This window comes from Nothobranchius furzeri, chromosome 14, assembly GCF_043380555.1.
Source record: "Nothobranchius furzeri strain GRZ-AD chromosome 14, NfurGRZ-RIMD1, whole genome shotgun sequence".
NCBI classification, from domain to species: Eukaryota; Metazoa; Chordata; class Actinopteri; order Cyprinodontiformes; family Nothobranchiidae; genus Nothobranchius; species Nothobranchius furzeri.
Window position 1 is genome coordinate 45,701,902 of NC_091754.1, and position 19,146 is coordinate 45,721,047.

At 47.0% G+C, this 19,146-nt stretch overlaps 1 protein-coding gene across 1 annotated transcript; it reads right to left on the minus strand.

Moving 5' to 3' along the window:
• Nucleotides 1-1,859: 1,859 nt before the first annotated feature.
• cavin2b (caveolae associated protein 2b) lies at nucleotides 1,860-19,146 on the minus strand. Its single transcript, XM_015952215.3, has 6 exons — nucleotides 18,775-19,146; nucleotides 9,819-9,959; nucleotides 9,587-9,688; nucleotides 8,266-8,526; nucleotides 8,044-8,196; nucleotides 1,860-2,959 (listed from the first exon to the last, which is right to left on the minus strand). The coding sequence occupies exons 1-6, from the start codon at nucleotides 19,009-19,011 to the stop codon at nucleotides 2,600-2,602; spliced, it is 1,254 nt and encodes a 417-aa protein (XP_015807701.1). The 5' UTR covers nucleotides 19,012-19,146; the 3' UTR covers nucleotides 1,860-2,599.

The window sequence follows — 19,146 nt, forward strand, 5'->3', positions numbered from 1 at the left end:
TGGGGCAGGTAGTTTTCCCCACCCCAGGGTGAAGTGACCCTGCTGCAGAGACAACACAGACTCTGTGGGTGTCACTGACCTTGGAGGTACTGGATCGACTGGTCACTCTGGCAGCACTGTTGTAGTTAACAACACCCAGAGAGGGAATGACAAGAACACAAAAGAGAACATGGAGCTCAAGAACCGAGTCAAGCTCGACAGAAGAAGAAAGATGAGCTGTTGGATCAGAAAGGTACAGGATCATGCTGCTGATAGCAGGGTCCTGGGACTGAAGACTGACAAGGTCGTTTTCAGAAAAGACCGGTCGAACAGACACAAAACCATCGGATGGTCGAGAGGTGGACGCGTTAGCGGCCTGAGCTCGAGTCACGACACACATGCTGGGTGGGTCTGACCGAGAGAACACATCGTCAGGGAGCCACAAGGGGTTGAAGGACCATGGGATACCAACAGCTGCACCTTGTTTGGCCAGAGAGTCTGCAAGATCGTTCAGATCCTTATCAGTTCCGGGTCCACGGCAATGTCCTTTGACTTTACGCCAATAGATCTGCATGTCATGTGATGTCGCTAGGGCAGTGGTCTGCAAATGGCGGCTCGCGGGCCACGTCCGACCCGCGAGCCCTCTCTTTGTGGCCCCCAAACCCCGCGCGCACCCCCCACCCTCATCCCCGACGGCCGACCGGGAGGTGATCATCATAGAAGAGCAGCCATAATCAATTATAGTGGAATGTAGTTTTGTTATTTTAACGGCTGCACCAGCGCAGCATCCAGATCTGTCAGAGCGATGTTCTCCACATATACCAGGTAGGAAACTTTGGTCCGCCTTCACATGTTACTGCAGGGCTGAGCACTGGAGTTATACCCTGAGACCGAACCTGGACCGAATCAGCCCGACCGGTTCTGCTGGTTTTGGGCCGTGAAATGTGTTAATTGAGCAGGTTGTCGCACGGCGTACTCCGCTCGCTCTGATCCGATACAACTGCCCAATATGACAATTTTATGATTACTGAATTGACTAACTTGAGACAGTTTTTGTGTCCAGAACCAAATTAAGAATCAGAGACACCAAAACAAGGTCAGGAAATAATGACATTTATTGATTATGGGGTGATCAATCATCAGAACACACGAGTCAACTGGAAAATCTTTGGCAAACAAAAAGCAGACGAGTCAGTAAGGCCAGGCCCACTGATCTGTTTCATAACAACCACTGTTACTAATACTGTCAATAGACATCTAAATAAAGTTCATCAGAAAAATTCACAAATATCCAACCATAAGGGTATTTACCATGTGGAACTGTAATTACTGTCAGCTGCTCCAGGGTGGGACAAGATCAGGATCTCCAACCTAAGAGATACTTAGGGTTGTGCTGCAAGAACACGGGCGTTAGCTCCACTGTTGCAATACTGGTAGAACTTTATGAAGGACTTCTAAAATCATTAGGGTTTGGGGAACATGGAGGCACAGCAGGGAAGACCAGAAGAACAAAACGACTGTGCATCAGTGTAGATGAAGGTGGCACTACTAACATGGTGCAAGAGGAGCATTAAAGGAGGACTTTTAAAGAGTGGAACACTGACAAACCATTTTTAGTGATTATTTCTGACTCCTGCATCCAGGAAACAGCAGAGAATGTCTTGGCTAGTAGAAGCTAACTGTTAACATTAGCAACTCCATCACATAGCAGAACTCCTCCAATATTATGCCATTGGTGGAGATAAAACATCACGTTGTGGAGAAAACAGAGTCAGTGGTAGGGTCGTGTTGCTGTTGTCCAATAAGAGGAGAGATGTCCAGTAGGACAACAAATCCTGCAGTTTTCCACGACCTCCACCTATCTTCTACTTCCTGAAACAGAAGAGCCAGAGCTTCTTTTCCAAAAGACATCGGCCCACAGACATTCATTCATACTGGACCACAGCAGATTCAAGCCCTAACCCATGACAGATTTAACATTTTATGTTTTTCTTGGCTCTTATGGTGAGCCACTTGTGATCAAATATATCATAAAAAGAGGAAATAAAGTTAGTAAAACAATGATTACAGCAACATGTCTGTGACCAGGTTTCAGATCAGTAGAAGAAGGACATTCTTCAACCTCATGCAAACTTGACCCTGAGACTCTGCCATGACAGAACATCACTGTTTACAGAACACTAGTTCTTTAAATCATTTTGTTTCATACTTTATAAAAATGTTACACATCTGCATCACCTTCAGGTGTCTGAGCAGAGAAAAACCAATGAAAGAACACTTTTAATCAACAAAACAAACCTAGAGCTCAGGTTTAAAGGAACCAATCTGCTGTCCAACTGTTCTAACTCGATCTCTTTGGACTTGCAGCCAGGAGGATGTTGGGGAATGTATTATGAACTTTAGATGGAATATTGTAGGAATGTTGGAAAACCTTTAAAAGAAAGTTGGCAAACTTTGGAACACTAGTGAACTTTTGGCAAATTTATTATAATGTTAAGGAAAGCAAACAGAAAATGTGTCTTTTAGCTCCTAATCCAATCATGAAAGTGCTGAATGGCTCCTTTAAAAAGGTCTTAGCTCTGATTGGTCAGATCTGATTTGTTGGTTCATTAACAAGTGTTTATGATTCATGGTCCTTCTTTTCCTCCTCTGCTCCTCTGTCCTCTTGAGGGAGGGTGGAGGACAGAGCATACTCCTCATTGACTCCTTCAGAGACTAAAGACACCTCGGCCTCCACCACCACTGAACCCTCAATCACCCCCTCCTTCTCCTTCTTTTCCTCCTCCTCCTTTATCTCCTTTTCTGCACCCTCATCATTGACCTGCTCCGCTGGTGCCAGCTCGGCATGGACCTCAGTAAAGGTGACCTCCTGCACAATGCTGCCTTGAGTGGTTGGGACCTGAATGTTGGTCTCAGTGCTGGACAGCTCATTTGTCTGTCCAGAGGCTTCTGGAGGTTGAGAGTCTGAGCTGCTGCGTGGCTGAGAACACAGAGGACAACAGAAGCAGAACATTATAAGAACCAAAAGAGAAAGATCTACAGTTGAAACTTATACCAGATCAAATCCAGATTGGTTTATGAGTGGAATGCTCCACCAGGTGAAGTAATTCTCTGTCTCTAGTGGTGGAGTTCTAGTAACCCGTTGAATACCTGAAGGAGAGAAGGAACTAAGGATTGGGCCTTTGATTGGATAGAAGAACTCTAGATTTACTGCTCTGTCTTTATCCTCACCTATGGTCAGGATCTGGATCAGGAACAAAATAATTACATCCTCAGAAGAGCTGCCTCTATCATCAAAGACTCCACACATTTCCAGCGCGGACTGTTCTCACTCTCCCTATAGCTGGAGGAATGCAAGACCTAACTGAACAGCGTCGATCACCACCCCTCCCTCAAGGACACTGTACCCTCAGGCTCTTTATATTATTAAGCTGAGACCCCCCATTAATGTTTTATTTATTTTTATTTAACCTTTATTTATCCAGGTGAGTGGACTGAGCACTCATTCTCATTTACGACAACGATCTGGCCAAGAGACAGCAGCAACAGACACATAGTCAGCTTTACACCAAAGAACAACAGAAAAAATAAAAACATACAAGATAAAATCAGATAAACGGTCTGACATAAAGACAAAGGACTGTTCTCATATATAACATGCACAAGCAATCAGAACAGACTAAAACGGTCTTTAGTACTCAGAAGCAGGAACATTGATCAGAAACTATTGATCACCATGAATTATTGAAGGTAGATAATGGAATGTAGGTGGTGAGCTTCAGTGGTTTCTGCAGCTCATTCCAGTCGTTGGAAGCAGCAAACTGGAATGAGGAGCGGCAAAAGGAGGTGCGAGCTTTGGGAATAACCGTAGAGATGAAGTTACTGGAATGTAAATGGTGCTGGTTGTTGGAAGTGATGATGAGAAAAGATATGACGGGTTAGGGTTAGGGTAATCCTAACCCTAACCCGATGTAACACCCTGCAGGAATGGTGGGATGACCAGTTAACGAGTGAGTACAGATTCCAATGATGAGCAGTGTAGGGGCACCAGTGGCCAAACGGGGTGCTGAGTGATAAATGACGTCGAGTTCATGAAGAAGTTTTTAGGACGCAGTCCTATAAATGATGGAAGGATTGACCAAGGTTTTCTTTGCAGAATGAGTAAAGGATGACCTGTTGCTATAGAAACCCAATTCTTGACTTGACTTTAGAAAGTAATGAACTGAATGTAAGATGAAAGTGTGCTGTCAAGCCAGATATCCAGATACTAATAAGAAGTGACAATTTGTAGGTTGGTACCATCCAGGGAACCAATACTAGGGTGGAAAGTTGATGTTATGGTTGATGATCGTGAATTTTGTTTTAGATGGGTAATAAGTGCAGCAATAACACACACACTGCTATTTTCAGAAAGAAAGGGTCAAGAGTACCCAGTCTGGCTGATTTGTGAGGATCTAACCTGAGTTACTCATCAAGTACCTCGTTTACCTGAAACAACTGAATGGAAAAAACAGGAACTGGTTGTGGGGAGGGAATCATTTCATATAGCTGAGTCGAGGTCAGAGACCTCAGAGATGGGTGAAGCTGTAGCAAAGGCATGACCAGACTTGATAAAGTGATTATTGAAAGAATTTACCATTTTAGTTTTATCTGAGACATCAACACCATCAGATGTGATTGCATTTGGCAGGTGTGAGGACTTGTTGGTGTTTTCCATAGTCTTGACACTGCCAGAATGTTTTGGAGTCAGAACTACTCATCAGAAACTGCTTATTATAATATTCAGTTTTAGCTTTTCTGATTGACCGGCAACATTTGTTCCTTATAGATCTGAAGGACTGTCAGTCGCAGATATTCTTGGACGTCTTTGCTCTTTGCCAACATTGATGTTTTAGACGAATCAGTTCTGAAAGTTCAGTGATGATCCAGGGACTGAAACGATTTAATGGCTATCTAAAATCAAGATAAAGGAGTTTTCGAAAAGTGACCAAGTATCCTCAACAGTAGGAACGAGACTAATTATATATTATTGTTCTTTTGCAGCAGCAATTTCCTAATGTGATTTATTGCACATATAGATAAAAAACCATTCTCATTCTGATCTGATTTCACCAAGTCATATAATCAGCTCGGTGGCCTAGTGATAGAGTGTCTGCTCTGGGACTGGGAGATTGGAGTTCAAATGCCTGTCGGTTCATACCAAAAACTTTATAAAATTGGACCCAATGCCTCCCTGCTTGACACTCAGCTTTAAGGGGTTGGATTGAGGGGTTAAACTAAAAGTTCACGAGCGCGGCCGTGTCTGCAGCTCACTGCTCCCCATGGGGATGGGTCAAATGTGGAGGACAATTTTCACCACACTGCACCAATGTGTGTGTGTGACAACTATGGGACTTTAAAAAGGCCTGCTCATTGAAGTTTTTTAGCATTCGTTTACTGAAAATTAGGGGAGGTTGTATAGTGTTTGTAACATTGCGGACACAAGCACTAATACAATGGTCACTAAGGCTTTGGAAAGAAACTGCAGATGAGTATTTTGTTGGTCTGTTGGTAAGAATTATATCAATTAATGTTCCATTATCTAAGGACTTATTGCTAAATCTAGTCAGAGATTGTACAATCTGAAAGAGGTTGAAAGCATTCAGCTGAAGTTGCAGAGAAGTAGACAGCTTGAGAACGTCCCAGCTCAAATCACCTAACAAGAATTCAGAGGGGGTTTAAGATGAAGAAGAAAATATCATTTCTATAGCGCCTCTCAAGATAAAAATCACGAGGCGCTTCACAAAAACAAAAAATGTAAAAGTATAACAATAATTTAGAAAATGGTTGAAAACATATTTAAAATGAGCAAAAAAATAGACAATTGTGATTTAAAACATGTTAAAAAAGAGAGAGAATAGGAAAGAGGGAAATCAGGGGATCCTGAGGAAGGTTGAATAGGTGGTCTTTAGCCTGGCGCTGCACAACCAGTAGGCTTTGATCACTGGACCTCAGGGACCTGCTGGGGGTGTAGGGACTAAGAAGATCACCAATGTAAGATGGTGCTTGTCCATGTAAGGCCCTATAGACCAGAACCAGGATCTTGAAATGAACCCTGAAGTTGACTAGCAGCCAGTGAAGCTGGAGGAGAAGCGGGGTGATGTGGGTGTGTTTGGAGGACTTGGTCAGAAGCCGAGCACAGGCATTCTGAACCACCTGTAGACGGTTCAGGGAGGTTCTGCTCAGACACGTGAAAAGAGAGTTACAGTAGTCTAAGCATGAGGAGATGAAGGTGTGGATAACAATCTGAAGTTCAGAGCGGGACAGAATGGGACTCAGCTTAGCAACGTTCCTGAGATGGAAGAAGGAAGAACGAACAAGAGAACTGACAAGAGAATCCAGGGTGAGAGCTGGGTCAAAGGTCACGCCAAGATTCCTGACAGAAGGTTTGGTGTGAGACGCAAGCTGACCAAGAGTCTCTGACTTTGGGAACCAGCTTGTCTGGGGCACAGATGAGGATCTCAGTCTTATCTTCATTCAGCTGAAGAAAGCGCCCCGGACAATCCAGGTTTTGATAGAGTCTAAGCAGGTGTGTAACAGCTGCAGCTTAGACATCTCATGGGGCTTAAAGGAGATGTACAGTTGGATGTCATCTGCGTAAAGATGGTAGGAGATTCCTTTGAAGGAGCTCAGGATGTGCTGAAGAGGAAGCAGATAGAGGAGGAAGAGCAGAGACCCCCAGCACAGAACCTTGTGGGACACCATGGGTAAGAGGGGTGGTGGAGGACCTAAACTTGGAGACGGCCACAGAAAAGGAGCGCTCAGAGAGATAAGAGGAGAACCATTCCAGAGCAGTTCCTGATAGGCCTACCCAGTCTCTCAGCCTCTCCAGTAGCAGGTGATGGTCAACAGTGTCAAAGGCTGCAGTCAGATCCAGCAGGACCAGAACAGAACAGTCCCCTGCATCACTGTGAGTCAGAAGGTCATTAGAGACCCTAAGAAGAGCTGTTTCAGTAGAATGAGCTCTACGAAAACCTGACTGGAAGCTATCATAGATGTTATGTTCATCAAGAGCAGCTGTGAGGTGTTCAGCCACAACCTTTTCCAAGATCTTGGAGATGAACGGAAGTTTAGAGATGGGTCTGAAGCTGCTATGGAGAGAGGGGTCGAGACTCGGTTTTTTAAGAAGCGGGTGGATTACAGCATTCTTAAAGTAAGCAGGGACCTGACCAGAGACCAGAGAAGCATTAATTATAGAGAGCACACTGGGACCGATAGACTGAAAAGCACTTTTAAACAAAGATGAGGGTAAGATGTTGAGGGGGAATGCAGAGGTCTTCATAGAGTTAACTAGTTTGGTTAACTCAGGCAAAGAAACGGGAGCAAAGCTATCTAGGATGATCAGCCTGGTTGGAGTTGGGAGAGGCAGCGATAAGGCTGAAGGAGAGATGCTAGATCTAACCTTACTGACTTTGTCCACAAAGAAAGACAGAAAGTTCTCACAATCTGCAACAGAGTGGATGGAGGCTGTAGGAGAGGCAGGAGAGACGATGCTGCTGATGGTGTTAAACAGCACCTTGGGGTTCCCTTTGCTCTGGGACACCAGGTTGGAGAAATAGGAAACCCTGGCGTCTCTGACTGCAGAGTTAAAGGACGTTAAGGGGCAATTAATTCACTGAGAGCTGACAGGGCACAGGCAGGGGCAGATGGGGGCATGTAGCAGTCTTGCTTGGTATGCTCAAATGATTTCGAAGTGGAATGTGTCTCACTCTTTGTGTCAATTATGGTGTCAGGAAAGTAATTTAGAGAAATGATAAAGTTTTCTTGTAAAGCCATGACACACATATAATTCAGAAGAAAGAAGAAAGGGAAATGGTGACACTGTTTCCAAGTATGCCTTTCCACAAGCCTTTCGTCTTCCCCCCTGGTACTGATGCTTCCTGAACTTGGACATGAAATGACTGATTTTTGCTAAACCTCTTCTTTATTACGGAGCCTTGAGAAGCTTCAAGAGAACGTTGGGTTTAGTTCAGGATAGCCTGACAGAAACTAAGGCTTTGGTGTCATGAGACAAATTGTTTCTACCTTCTTGATGCCAAATTTCAGAGGTGAAACCTTCAGACTGGCTGTTTTCTGTTTGATCTTCTCTCGTTGTTCTTCAGAAACAATCTTTGTTCCAAACTTGGTCATCTTTTTCTCAATGTTCTGCTTGGAGAAGGCCTTCTTCAGACTTTCAACCTACAAAAACAGACACAGTTACCTCCGTAGATTTAACTGGATGTTGGCTCACTTGTCTGCAGGGTGTACCCTCATAAGGCTGGATCGCTTCAGTTTCTCAGCTGTGGTTTCTTCACAGTTCCCGAGATCATAAGACCATGCCTCATCTTCCTCAAGGTCAGGTTCCAGGCCAACATCTTCATCAGATGATAGATCAATGGTATGGAAACCCAATTCCTGTTTATCATCACTGACACCTGGTACAGAATCCTCTCCTTCCTCTAAAATCTCATCACGAGGGAATGGAGGAGGATTCTTCACAAAAACAGTGCTGGGAATCTCATTCTCCTCCTGAAAAGGACAAGAGATGCCACTACGGATTAGTAAACAAACCAGTGTATGCTGACATTACTTAAAGGGGATCTTAGTGCTTCCCAGAATATCTAAAAACAGGATGGAAGGCAGATATTTTAGCTATCAGGCTCCTCTCTTGTGGAACCAGCTCCCAGCTTTAGTCCGTGAGGCAGACACCTTGTCTACTTTTAAGACTAGGCTTAAAACATTTTTATTTGATAGGGTCTATGGTTAAAAGCTGACGTTAGCCCAGATCTGGACAAGTGGGGGAGTAGAGGGAGGTGGAGTGTACAGTCGGTAAAGACGGCTTTCCCTTGCCCTGCCTCCAACATGCCTCCATCTAAAAGGACTGGTCAGAGGTACAAACAGAACACAGGGTCAGGTGACTGGAACCAAGCAGCTGGAGTGGGCAGGTCTACGATTGTTGTTCATGAGTCCGACTGCAGAGGGGAAAAATCTGTTCTTGTGGCGAGAGGTTCTGGTCCGAATGGATCTTTATGATATTTGTTGTTCTGTTTTTAAGATATTTATGATTTGATTTGTTTTGTTGATCTCCGTGAAGCACTTTGTGATTCTCTTTCTGTGATGAGTGCTACATAAAAAAAAATACTACTCACTAGAGTACTGGTACTTCACTCAATGCACCACTCTCGGAGCACTAATACTACCCACATAATGTTGGTGCTACAGTAGAGTACTGGCACTTCCCACATTGTATTGGAAGTACCCTGGAAGAACAGGTGCTATACTAAGTACTGGCAAATATTGTGGTTTTACGGTTCCATTTGCCTGCACGGGCCTTTGCTTTAGAGTTCTTCGATTCACTTAAATTCATAATTCAATTCAAAAATTCTTTATTAATCCCAGGGGAAAATTGATTGCTGTAGTAGCTCAGAGTAATAATAATCAAGTCATCAAAGAGTTATTATATATTACAATGGCTTGGCTCACATCCTGCAGCAGCATATCCTAATAAGGACTTAAGAACAGCATTTGGCTAAACAGACAAAATTTCCCAGCATGAAACAAGTCCTGACCTGTCTTTACTGTCACTTACCTGAAATATTAGCACTTTAAAATTGTCTCTGCTTATCAAGTGTGCATGGTTTGCCTCAAGCTTCTTCACCTGGGCATCCTGACGCTCCATCCTGGCACGAACCTAAAGAAATATGACCAGAGGACCATAGAGTCAGGTGAGTCAAGTCTGATTCAGTCTTTGATAGGTACAGTAGGTGGTTACAGCTGAGACTGAAAGTGTGTAACAGGTGATGTGTGGTGCGTTCACTTACTTCCTTCATGGTAGCAGACAGCTTACGGCTTTGTCCCAGCAGCTTGCTGACGGTGTTGGAGGTGTGGCTGTGACTTTTAGACAGTTTGGTCATGTCAGCCTGGATCCCTCTGACCACACCCTCCATTTCCACCTGGTGCAGCTTAAACCAAAAAAGTTCCCAATTAATCCCCTATACATACATACATACCTACACACACACACACACACACACACACACACACACACACACACACACACACACACACACACACACACACACACACACACACACACACACACACACATATGTATATATATACAGGGTTTCCCCGAGCATTTTATAAGCCTGGCGGCCCGCCAGGCTTTGCTTGGCCACCCACCAGGCTGAGCAACATGCCCCGCCCCCCCCCCCCCCCAGCCCTATCATGTCCGCTGACACTAACGGCGCAACAAAACTAGAGCCCTCCATCAGCTGATACTGGTGAGAAACAGCAGCGTGTGCACACCCCCCCCACCCCCGCTTTGATTTCTCCCAGCTGTTCTTGTGTGTGTATACAACCTGCTTCTGTTCTCTTTCAGTTGCCTGTTCGTTAGTTTTCATTCTTTTGTTCCAGCCAGGCATTACTGATATCTGGGTCCTTTGACACAGTTCTGTTTTTTGATCACTTTTGATCCTGAGTTAAAAAGGCCTTTGCCGAAATAAAAGCTTTGTTTTACCGAACTCTGCATTTGGGTTCAGTCCTTCATACCAGCCCTGACAGTACGAACTGGCCAACAATGGACTCAGCAGGTTCAGATCCAGTCCGGACCGCTTTCAGTGGTCAGGGGCAGCTCCTTCACCTGCAGAAGCAGCAGCTGGAGGGTCTCACTCAACGCTTCGTGCAGATGTCGGCTCGTCAGGACCATTTCATGGCGTCTGTGTGTGAGCAGCTTACGTTTCTCGTTGAGCGGGTGCAGAGTCTGCAGCCCGGTGCTGCACCCTCATCTAGTAAGGACGCATCCATTACTGCCGTCTCCGTCTCCGCTGATGATGTCGCGGGACCACCTCCACTGGCTCCTGTTCAGGCATCTACGTCTCTTCATCCTCTGCCTTCTCTGCTAGTCCACCTGGCTCATCCGGACAGGTTCTCTGGGGATTTGAGGAACTGTCAAGCTTTTTAACCCAGTGCTCCTTGCACTTTGAAATTTTGACTGACTCATACCCCACAGATGGCATTTATCATCTCCCACCTGAAAGGGAGAGCCGAGGCTTGGGCCACGAGCGAGTGGGGGTGCCAATCTCCCATATGTGACTCTTTGGAACTTTTTATTCATAGCTTCAAGCAGGTCTTCCACCACACCCGCCCCAGCCATGAGACTGCTCAGACCATCTGCAGTTTGCAGCAAGGCCAGAGATGGGTCGCTGATTAAGCCATCGAGTTCCGGACCCTGGCAGCAGGTAGCGACTGGAATAGACCTGCCCTCTGTGATGCCTTTTTGCACGGTCTCTCTGACAACATTAAAGACTGTCTGGCCCCTCTTGACCTCCCCACTACCCTGGACGCTCTCGTTGCCTTTGCCATTAAGATCGAAAAGAGACTCCTCGACAGGCAGAGGGAGAGGGAGTTACCCCCAGCACTAGCCACTGCTTATATTTGAATGACAGTGCCTGTGGCGGGGTGGCAGGGGGACCAGGAGCATCCTTCATCTAGCCGATGGTCACCGGGACAGGCACTGGTCGCCTGAACCAGCTGAACCTATGGAGCTTGGCCGAACCCGCCTCTCTGCAGATGAACGGCAGCGGTGGTGGAGGTTGGGATTATGCATGTATTGTGGCCAGGCTGGTCACATTTTGCCCAACTGTCCCTTTAATCGTAGGCCACGTCCCACTCCAAGGCCCATGGGGAGTCGTACCCAGGTTTTGGCTACAAGCAGGAGGACCAATCCCATGGTTCTTTTGACCAGCCCCGAGCGAATCGTCAAACCGCCCGTCCTCATAGACTTTGGTTCCGAAGCAAACCTCGTGGATTTGTCTGTTGCAGAACGAGTGAGGCTCCAAGTGCTACCTCTTGAGAAACTTCTGCAGGTTACTGCTGTGGATGGTCGTCTGATATGCTCCGTGTCTCATCACTCTGCCCCTATGGTGCTCGCCTTCCCAGACCAACACACCAAGACCATCGGCTTCCTCGTTTCATATTTTCCCCTGCACCGGGTGATTTTGGGACATTCTTGGCTAGTCAAGCATGGCCCAGCTATTGACTGAAGGACTGGTTCTGTCAGTGCTTGGTCTTGCCGTTGTCTGGAGGATTCACAGAGTTTGCCACACTCTGCAACTGCTGCTACGCCGGCTGAGGATTCCCCTAATTTGTCTTCGGTTCCTGCCTGCTATCACGACCTGAAGGAGGTTTTCAGTAAGTCCCGGGCAGCCTTGTTACCTCCGCATCGGCCGTATGACTGCGCCATTAACCTTCTACCAGGGACCTCACCACCCAAGGGTCGCCTCTATTTCCTATCAGCCCCAGAACACCAGGCCATGAAGGAGAATGTGGACTCTGCTCTACGGGCCGGTCTTATCCATCCCTCTTCCTCTCCTGCTGGGGTGGGGTTATTCTTTGTGGCCAAGAAGGTCAAGACCCTTAGGCCATGAATTGACCACCGTGAACTCAACGAGATTACCGTCAAGAACAGGTACCCCCTCCCCTTAATATCTTCTGCTTTGGACCTTTTGCAGAGTGCTAAGGTGTTCACCAAACTGGATTTAAGAAACGCTTACCATTTAGTGAGGATGCGGGAGGGGGATGAATGGAAGACTGCTTTTAACACCACTAGTGGACATTACGAGTACTTGGTAATGCCATTCGGCCTCACTAATGCTCCCGCTGTCTTTCAGTCACTGATAACTTATGTGCTTAGAGACATGCTCAATACCTTTGTTGTCGTTTATTTGAATGACATTCTTGTCTTCTCTCCTGATTTACAGTCACACACTGACCATGTTCATTGGGTTCTCCAGCACCTTCTCCATCATGGCCTTTTTGTTAAAGGCAAATACTTTCCATGTTTGCTGTGTTTCTTTTCTTGGTCTCATGGTGGAGCAGGGCAGGACCCAGATGGACCCTGGCAAGGTGGCGGTGGTTAGAGACTGGCTGGTTCCGACTTTAAGGAGGGATGTGCAGCGGTTTCCGGGGTTCACCAATTTCTATCGGAAGTTCATCAGAGGCTTCAGCACTATCACGGCCCCCTTGCTGGGCTTGACTTCTCCATCATCCAGGTTTGTGTGGTCTCCCCGAGCTAACGCAGCCTTTTGCAGGTTGAAGGACACCTTTGTCTCGGCGCCTATACTCAACATTCCTGACCCCGCGCTTCAGTTTGTGGTGGAGGTGGATGCTTTAGCCTCTGGTGTTGGGGCGGTCTTGTCCCAGCGGTCGGTTGTCGTCAACCGCATCCACCCATGTGCCTTTCTGTCCCATAAACTGTCGCCCGCAGAGTGGAACTACGATGCGGGGGACCGGGAACTCTTGGCCATCAAGGTGGCTTTGGAGGAGTGGCGCCATAGGCTCAAAGGTTCTCAGCAGCCGTTTATCGTCTGGAAAGACCATAAAAACCTTGAATACCTCAAGGGGGTGAAGAGGCTTAACCCACATCAGGCCAGGTGGGCCTTGTTTTTTGCACGCTTTGGTTTCTCTGTCTCCTATCGCCCAGGATCTAGAAACAGTAAACCCGATGCCCTTTCTCATTTGGATTGCCCCCCCCCCACCCCCCCACCCCCCTTACCCCGGACCCGCCGGCGAGCATTCTTCCTCCCTCCTGTGTTGTCGGGGCCATCTCCTGGGAAGTGGAGGAGAACGTTAGGCAGGCCACCACTGGTGTCCAACCGTGGCCCGATGTCCCCAGGGCCTGCTTTTTGTTCCCCCACACCTGCGCTCTCAAGTTATCCATTGGGGTCACGCTTCCAAGTTTACCTGTCACCCCGGAGCTCGATGAACCTCCTTCCTGGTTCAACCCCGCTTCTGGTGGCCCACCCTGGAGAAGGAAGTTTGGGAGTATGTGGCGGCCTGCCCCATCTGTTCCAGGAAAAATACCTCCTTGAGTCGTCCCCCTGAACTTCTCCACCCGCTGCCCGTGCCGCACCACCCCTGGTCCCACATATCTCTGGATTTTGTGACTGGGCTCCCAGCTTCGGAAGGCAACACCGTTGTCCTCACAGTGGTCAACCACTTCTCAAAGATGTCCCGCTTTCTTCCGCTGGCCAAACTGCCTTCTGCCAAGGAAACTGCTGAGATTCTGCTGTCCCAGCTCTTCAGGATCCATGGTTTCCCTTCTGATGTTGTGTCTGACCGGGGCTCGCAGTTTGTGTCACAGTTTTGGGAAGCCTTCTGCACTCTGCTTGGAGCCACCATGAGCCTGTCCTCAGGATATCACCCCCAGACCAACGGGCAGTCTGAACAGGTCAAACAGGAATTGGAGAAGGGCCTACGCATCATTGCGTCCAGCAGTCCGGCCACCTGGAGCAAACAACTGGTGTGGGTTGAGTTTGCCCACAACACACTGCCCTGCTCATCCACGGGGTTCCCCCCTTTCACTGTGTTCACGGCTACCAGCTCCTCCTGTTCCCGGGTCAGGAGAGGGAGGTTCAGGTGCCTTCAGCCCTGGCCTTGATTCGCCACTACCGCAGCACTTGGGCCAAGGCATGCCACACTCTGCTTCACAGAACATCACAGTACAAGACTGTGGCGGATTCAAGACGCTCGCCAACTCCTTCCTATCGAGCGGGGCAGAGGGTCTGGTTGTCTACTCGTGACTTGCCCCTACGATTGGAGACACGCAAGCTGGCGCAGAGTTCATTGGTCCATTCCCTCCGTGAACTCCGCTGCGGTTCGTCTCCGGCTCCCCAGGACCATGAGGTGCTGCCCTACATTTTATGTCAGTCGGGTGAAGTCGTATCTGCTGACCTACCTCTCCCGCCCCCTCGGTTCCTGGATGGTGGTCCCGTCTACACTGTCCGTCGGCTGCTGGACGTCCGTCGTCGGGGACGCGGCCGACAGTTCCTGGTGGACTGCTAGGGTTATGGCCCCGAGGAACGTTCTTGGATGGCTGCTAGCGACATCCTGGATCCCTCTCTGATCAGTGACTTCGATGCCCGCCGTGCTGTTGCGTTGTGCCCGTCAGGGGCCGGTCATTGGGGGAGAGGGGGTTCTGTCACGCCCTGCTGTGAGACCTGTTCATCCATCCCACTTCCTGTGGTGTCACCTCTCCTGTTTCAGTTCTGTTTCCTGTTCCTCATCACTCTGATTTCTCCCAGCTGTTCTTGTGTGTGTATATAACCAGCTTCTGTTCTCTTTCAGTTGCCTATTCATTAGTTTTCATTCTTTTGTTCCAACCAGTCATTACTGATATCTGGGTCCTTTGACTCGGTTCTATTTTTTGATCATTTTTGATCCTTAGTTAAAAAGGCCTTTGCCGAAATAAAAGCTTTGTTTTGCCGAACTCTGCATTTGGGTCCAGTCCTTCATACCAGCCCTGACAAGAACAAGATCTGAGAGTCATGGGTCTGTTGTGTATGTTGACAAAGTTTCAGATGTTCGAGTTCAGCTCATGAAAAATGGAAGCAAAAACAAGTGTTGCGGTTACTTTTGTGTTCAGTGTAAAACCCCAATCACCTACCAATCATCAGTCTGCCACAAATTACCCATCATCACATTCCACTTGTCATCAGTGATTATATATGTTCCAAATGTTAAAGCACATATAAAGCACAAATACAATAACAATAATAACAAATCAATGAGACAACATTATAACAAACCTAAGACCTGAAATATGCTGTTTCAAAGAGGCTGGACTCATCCTGGATGCACCAAACACCCAAGCTCTTCTTGGCTATAAATCAGGTTAACTTTTACTTCTCCAGAAAAGTTTGGAGACTTTCATTCATCAGAATCATACTGATGATTTTTCAGGATCCCCTCGGACAAACCCGGTTCCAACCCAATTGTGTTTCCAGAATGATGGAACTTTGTCTCCAGCAGTGTTGATGTTGACACTCATACCATACCACACCAATTTATTATCAGCACTTTTAACACATAATTCCAGCTGACCAGTGTGCTGAACAATGGCAAGGGCATACTGTAGGTAAAAACAAGGAAAACAGACACAAGTTAAAACATCTGTCCAGTGAGATATGGCATTTAAAAAGGACATTCAGTACCAGGCTATGCAATTCCAGGCCTGGAGGGCTGGTATATTCCTCTCCTCCAACACACTTGATTCAGTATTTGAATCACCCATGCAGCAGCTCATCAGACTCTGCAGAAGCATTCTCTTTTGTAGGTTCATTCATGTTTATCTTCATTATCCATTTTCTTGTTCTTTTTTAGACAGTTTAGGAAAAAATGTTTTTTTACCTGACATGTTTCAGCTAGTATCTCTAGCCATCATCAGAGTTGGCCGGTGTTGGTGGGGTCACTTCTTTTTATCCATAAAAGGAAGGATAACAGGCTGCCTGGAAGCCCTCATCCTACACACCCAGGGGAGCTCGAAAAAAGATCGTGGTGCTACTTAAATTACATTATTTATGTGGATTCTCCGAGGATTCTTCTGAGTGCTGATCGTTGCAATCCAGGCAGCTGCATCCTGCACACGGCCAAAAGTGTTGCAAGCTTGCCACCCCAAAAACGATAATTAACACACGGTCATTTATTTTGGCATCTGGCACTTTCTGTCTTTTGTTTGTGCCTGACGTGCTTCACTGCTGCAGAGCGGAGCACATCATCTGTCTCCTGCTTAATCAGGGGTGTGGCCGGCACACACGCTGGTCATTTTTGAGGTTGGTAGATCCCTTTGATCTGTTTAGTTCAAAAGTAACTCAAGCGGTGAAAATGTAGGAAGCCAGGCAACAGTTTTTCTGTAGGATTGAGAGGAGATGCAGGGTGACGTCACCAACGGGGGGCACAGGTGTTAAATTCTCGCCCTGCAATCAGAAGGTTGCAGGTTCGAGCCCTGCTCAGTCTGTTGTTGTGTCCTTGGGCAATACACTTAACCCTAACCCTGCCTGCTGGTGGTGGTCGGAGGGACTGGTGGCGCCAGTGCTCGGCAGCCTCGCCTCTGTCAGTTCGCCCCAGGGCAGCTGTGGCCACATCGTAGCTCATCACCATCAGTGTGTGAATTGGTGAATGACTGATTGTGTTGTAAAGCGCCTTGGGGGGTTCCAGGAGTCTAGAAGGTGCTGTATCATATACAGGCCATTTAACAACACCGACAATCTCTGACGATGGCATGAGATACTAGCTGAAACATGCCAGGTAAATAAAACCATTTTTTAATTTATCTGTGTAAAAAAAATAACAAGAAGCATGATAATCATCTGCTGATTTTAATAGGTGTGTTGGAGCAGGGTTAAAACCAAAACATGCTGGATACCAGCCCTCCAGGCCCAGAACAGCCCTGAATTAGAATGTAGAAAGAAAAAATAAAATAACTGATCAAAAGCACAGTTAAGGAATAAAAGCCTAGGGAATAATAATGTGAAGGAGCTCTGATATGCTGGGCCAAGGCTAGTCACAGATTTACAGTCGAAAAGGAGCCGGTGGAGAGGTTTTAAAGTCGGGGTAATGTCTTGACGTCTGTTCTAGTCAAGAACCATGCCACCATGTTCTGAACAAGCTGAATGTGTTTCATTTCATTTATTTATAAAGCCCCTTCTGCGACCAGTGCAGACGCCCAAGGTGCTGAACACAACACAATAAAAACATAAAACTATCAGAATAAAATATGACAATCGTAAAACCAACATAAAATCAATTAAAAGAGGAGAGTAAAAGCAAAAAGTAAAATCCTGAAAACGATTAAGAGGCCGGGGCATCGAAACCGGGTAATATTAGCTAAACCTGGAATGCCTCGACAAATAAATGGGTCTTAAGGCAAGTCTTAAAAAACCCCAATGAGGGTGACTGACGCACCACCAAAGGCAACTGATTCCAAAGTGCAGGTGCCAACACCGAGAATGCACGGTCCCCCCGTGACCTGCACTTAGTGCGTGGAACGATCAACAGCTCCCTGCCGGCTGATCAAAGGGCCCGCGGGGGGGGGGGGGGGGGGGGCATGTCTATGCAAAAGGTTGCCAAGATATGCTGGAGCAGTTCCTTGTAAGGCCCTGTATGGCAGCACCAAGACCTTGAATTCTGCCATGTATTGTACAGGCAGCCAATGAAGGGATGCCAGCACAGGGGTGATATGTTCCCTGCGCCTAGTGTCTGTCACGAACCTAGCGGCTGAGTTTTGAACTAACTGCAAGCGTGCTACCGCACCCTGACTAAGGCCGGCATACAGTTGGTATGGTGTGAGGGAGAAGCTTTACTGATCCCCATGAGTTGGGTGGTCCAGCTGGGATGTAATAAAAGCATGGACTACTGATTGGAGGTGACCATTACCCAGCACAGAATTAAGTTCAGAAATCTTCCTAAACTGGAATTAGCAGGATTTCACAACCAAGTTGACCTGAGAAAACATTTTCAAGGCTGAGCTTATTCTCACCGTCACACGAGGGGTGAGAGATTTAGATTTTAGAGGGTTAGATTTTCATGAGACCCGTTTATTATCAGTACAATCACAAAGTTCCCCGTAAAATAATCTTGGTATTTTCTTCATTGAAAAACTCTCATTATGTGGCTTTTGACCGTAGTTTGTAAAAGTTTACACCTGCACTTTCTCATGTCTTTTGTTACTGCATCACAAACAGGAAGTCAAATTCTGGGTCACAGCCAGGTGTTATTTGTTCTTCCAGAACCTCCATTAGACTCAGGTTCTCTAGTGGGAGAACACAACAAGTTCTGTTGCACATAAAGACTGTGAACATGGTCATGTGGCACCTGAGATAACACCTACAGATGAGAGGAAAACTAGTTCCACCCAAACGCAAGACCAGGATCTTTTCTCTGCTTTTGGGCCACACCCACTGACTCGACTTGTCCAGGCGGACAATGTGTCCCATTTACCTCTGTCTTGAGCTGGTTCTCCTGGACCACGTCTAGCATGTTGACCAGTTTGTCCAGCAGTGTGAGGACAGTGATGGCGTTGACAGGACCCTGGCTGAACTTGTCCAAGTCCAGTCCTGCTGAAACAGAAGAGGGCGAGGCCTGCTCTTCTTCCTGTTGCTCCTGGTTCTGGAGCTGGTCCGGGATTTCATGGGGGACCATCAGGTCCTGGCTTTGGGGTGATTCGGTGGTCACCATTTCGACGCCGCTAAACCTAAAAGTCCAAAAATTGTCTTGCAGCCTGCAGCCGAAAACACTCCAGACACTTTCTAGTCTGTGTAGAGAGTGTGTGTGTGTGTGTGTGTGTGTGTGTGTGTGTGTGTGTGTGTGTGT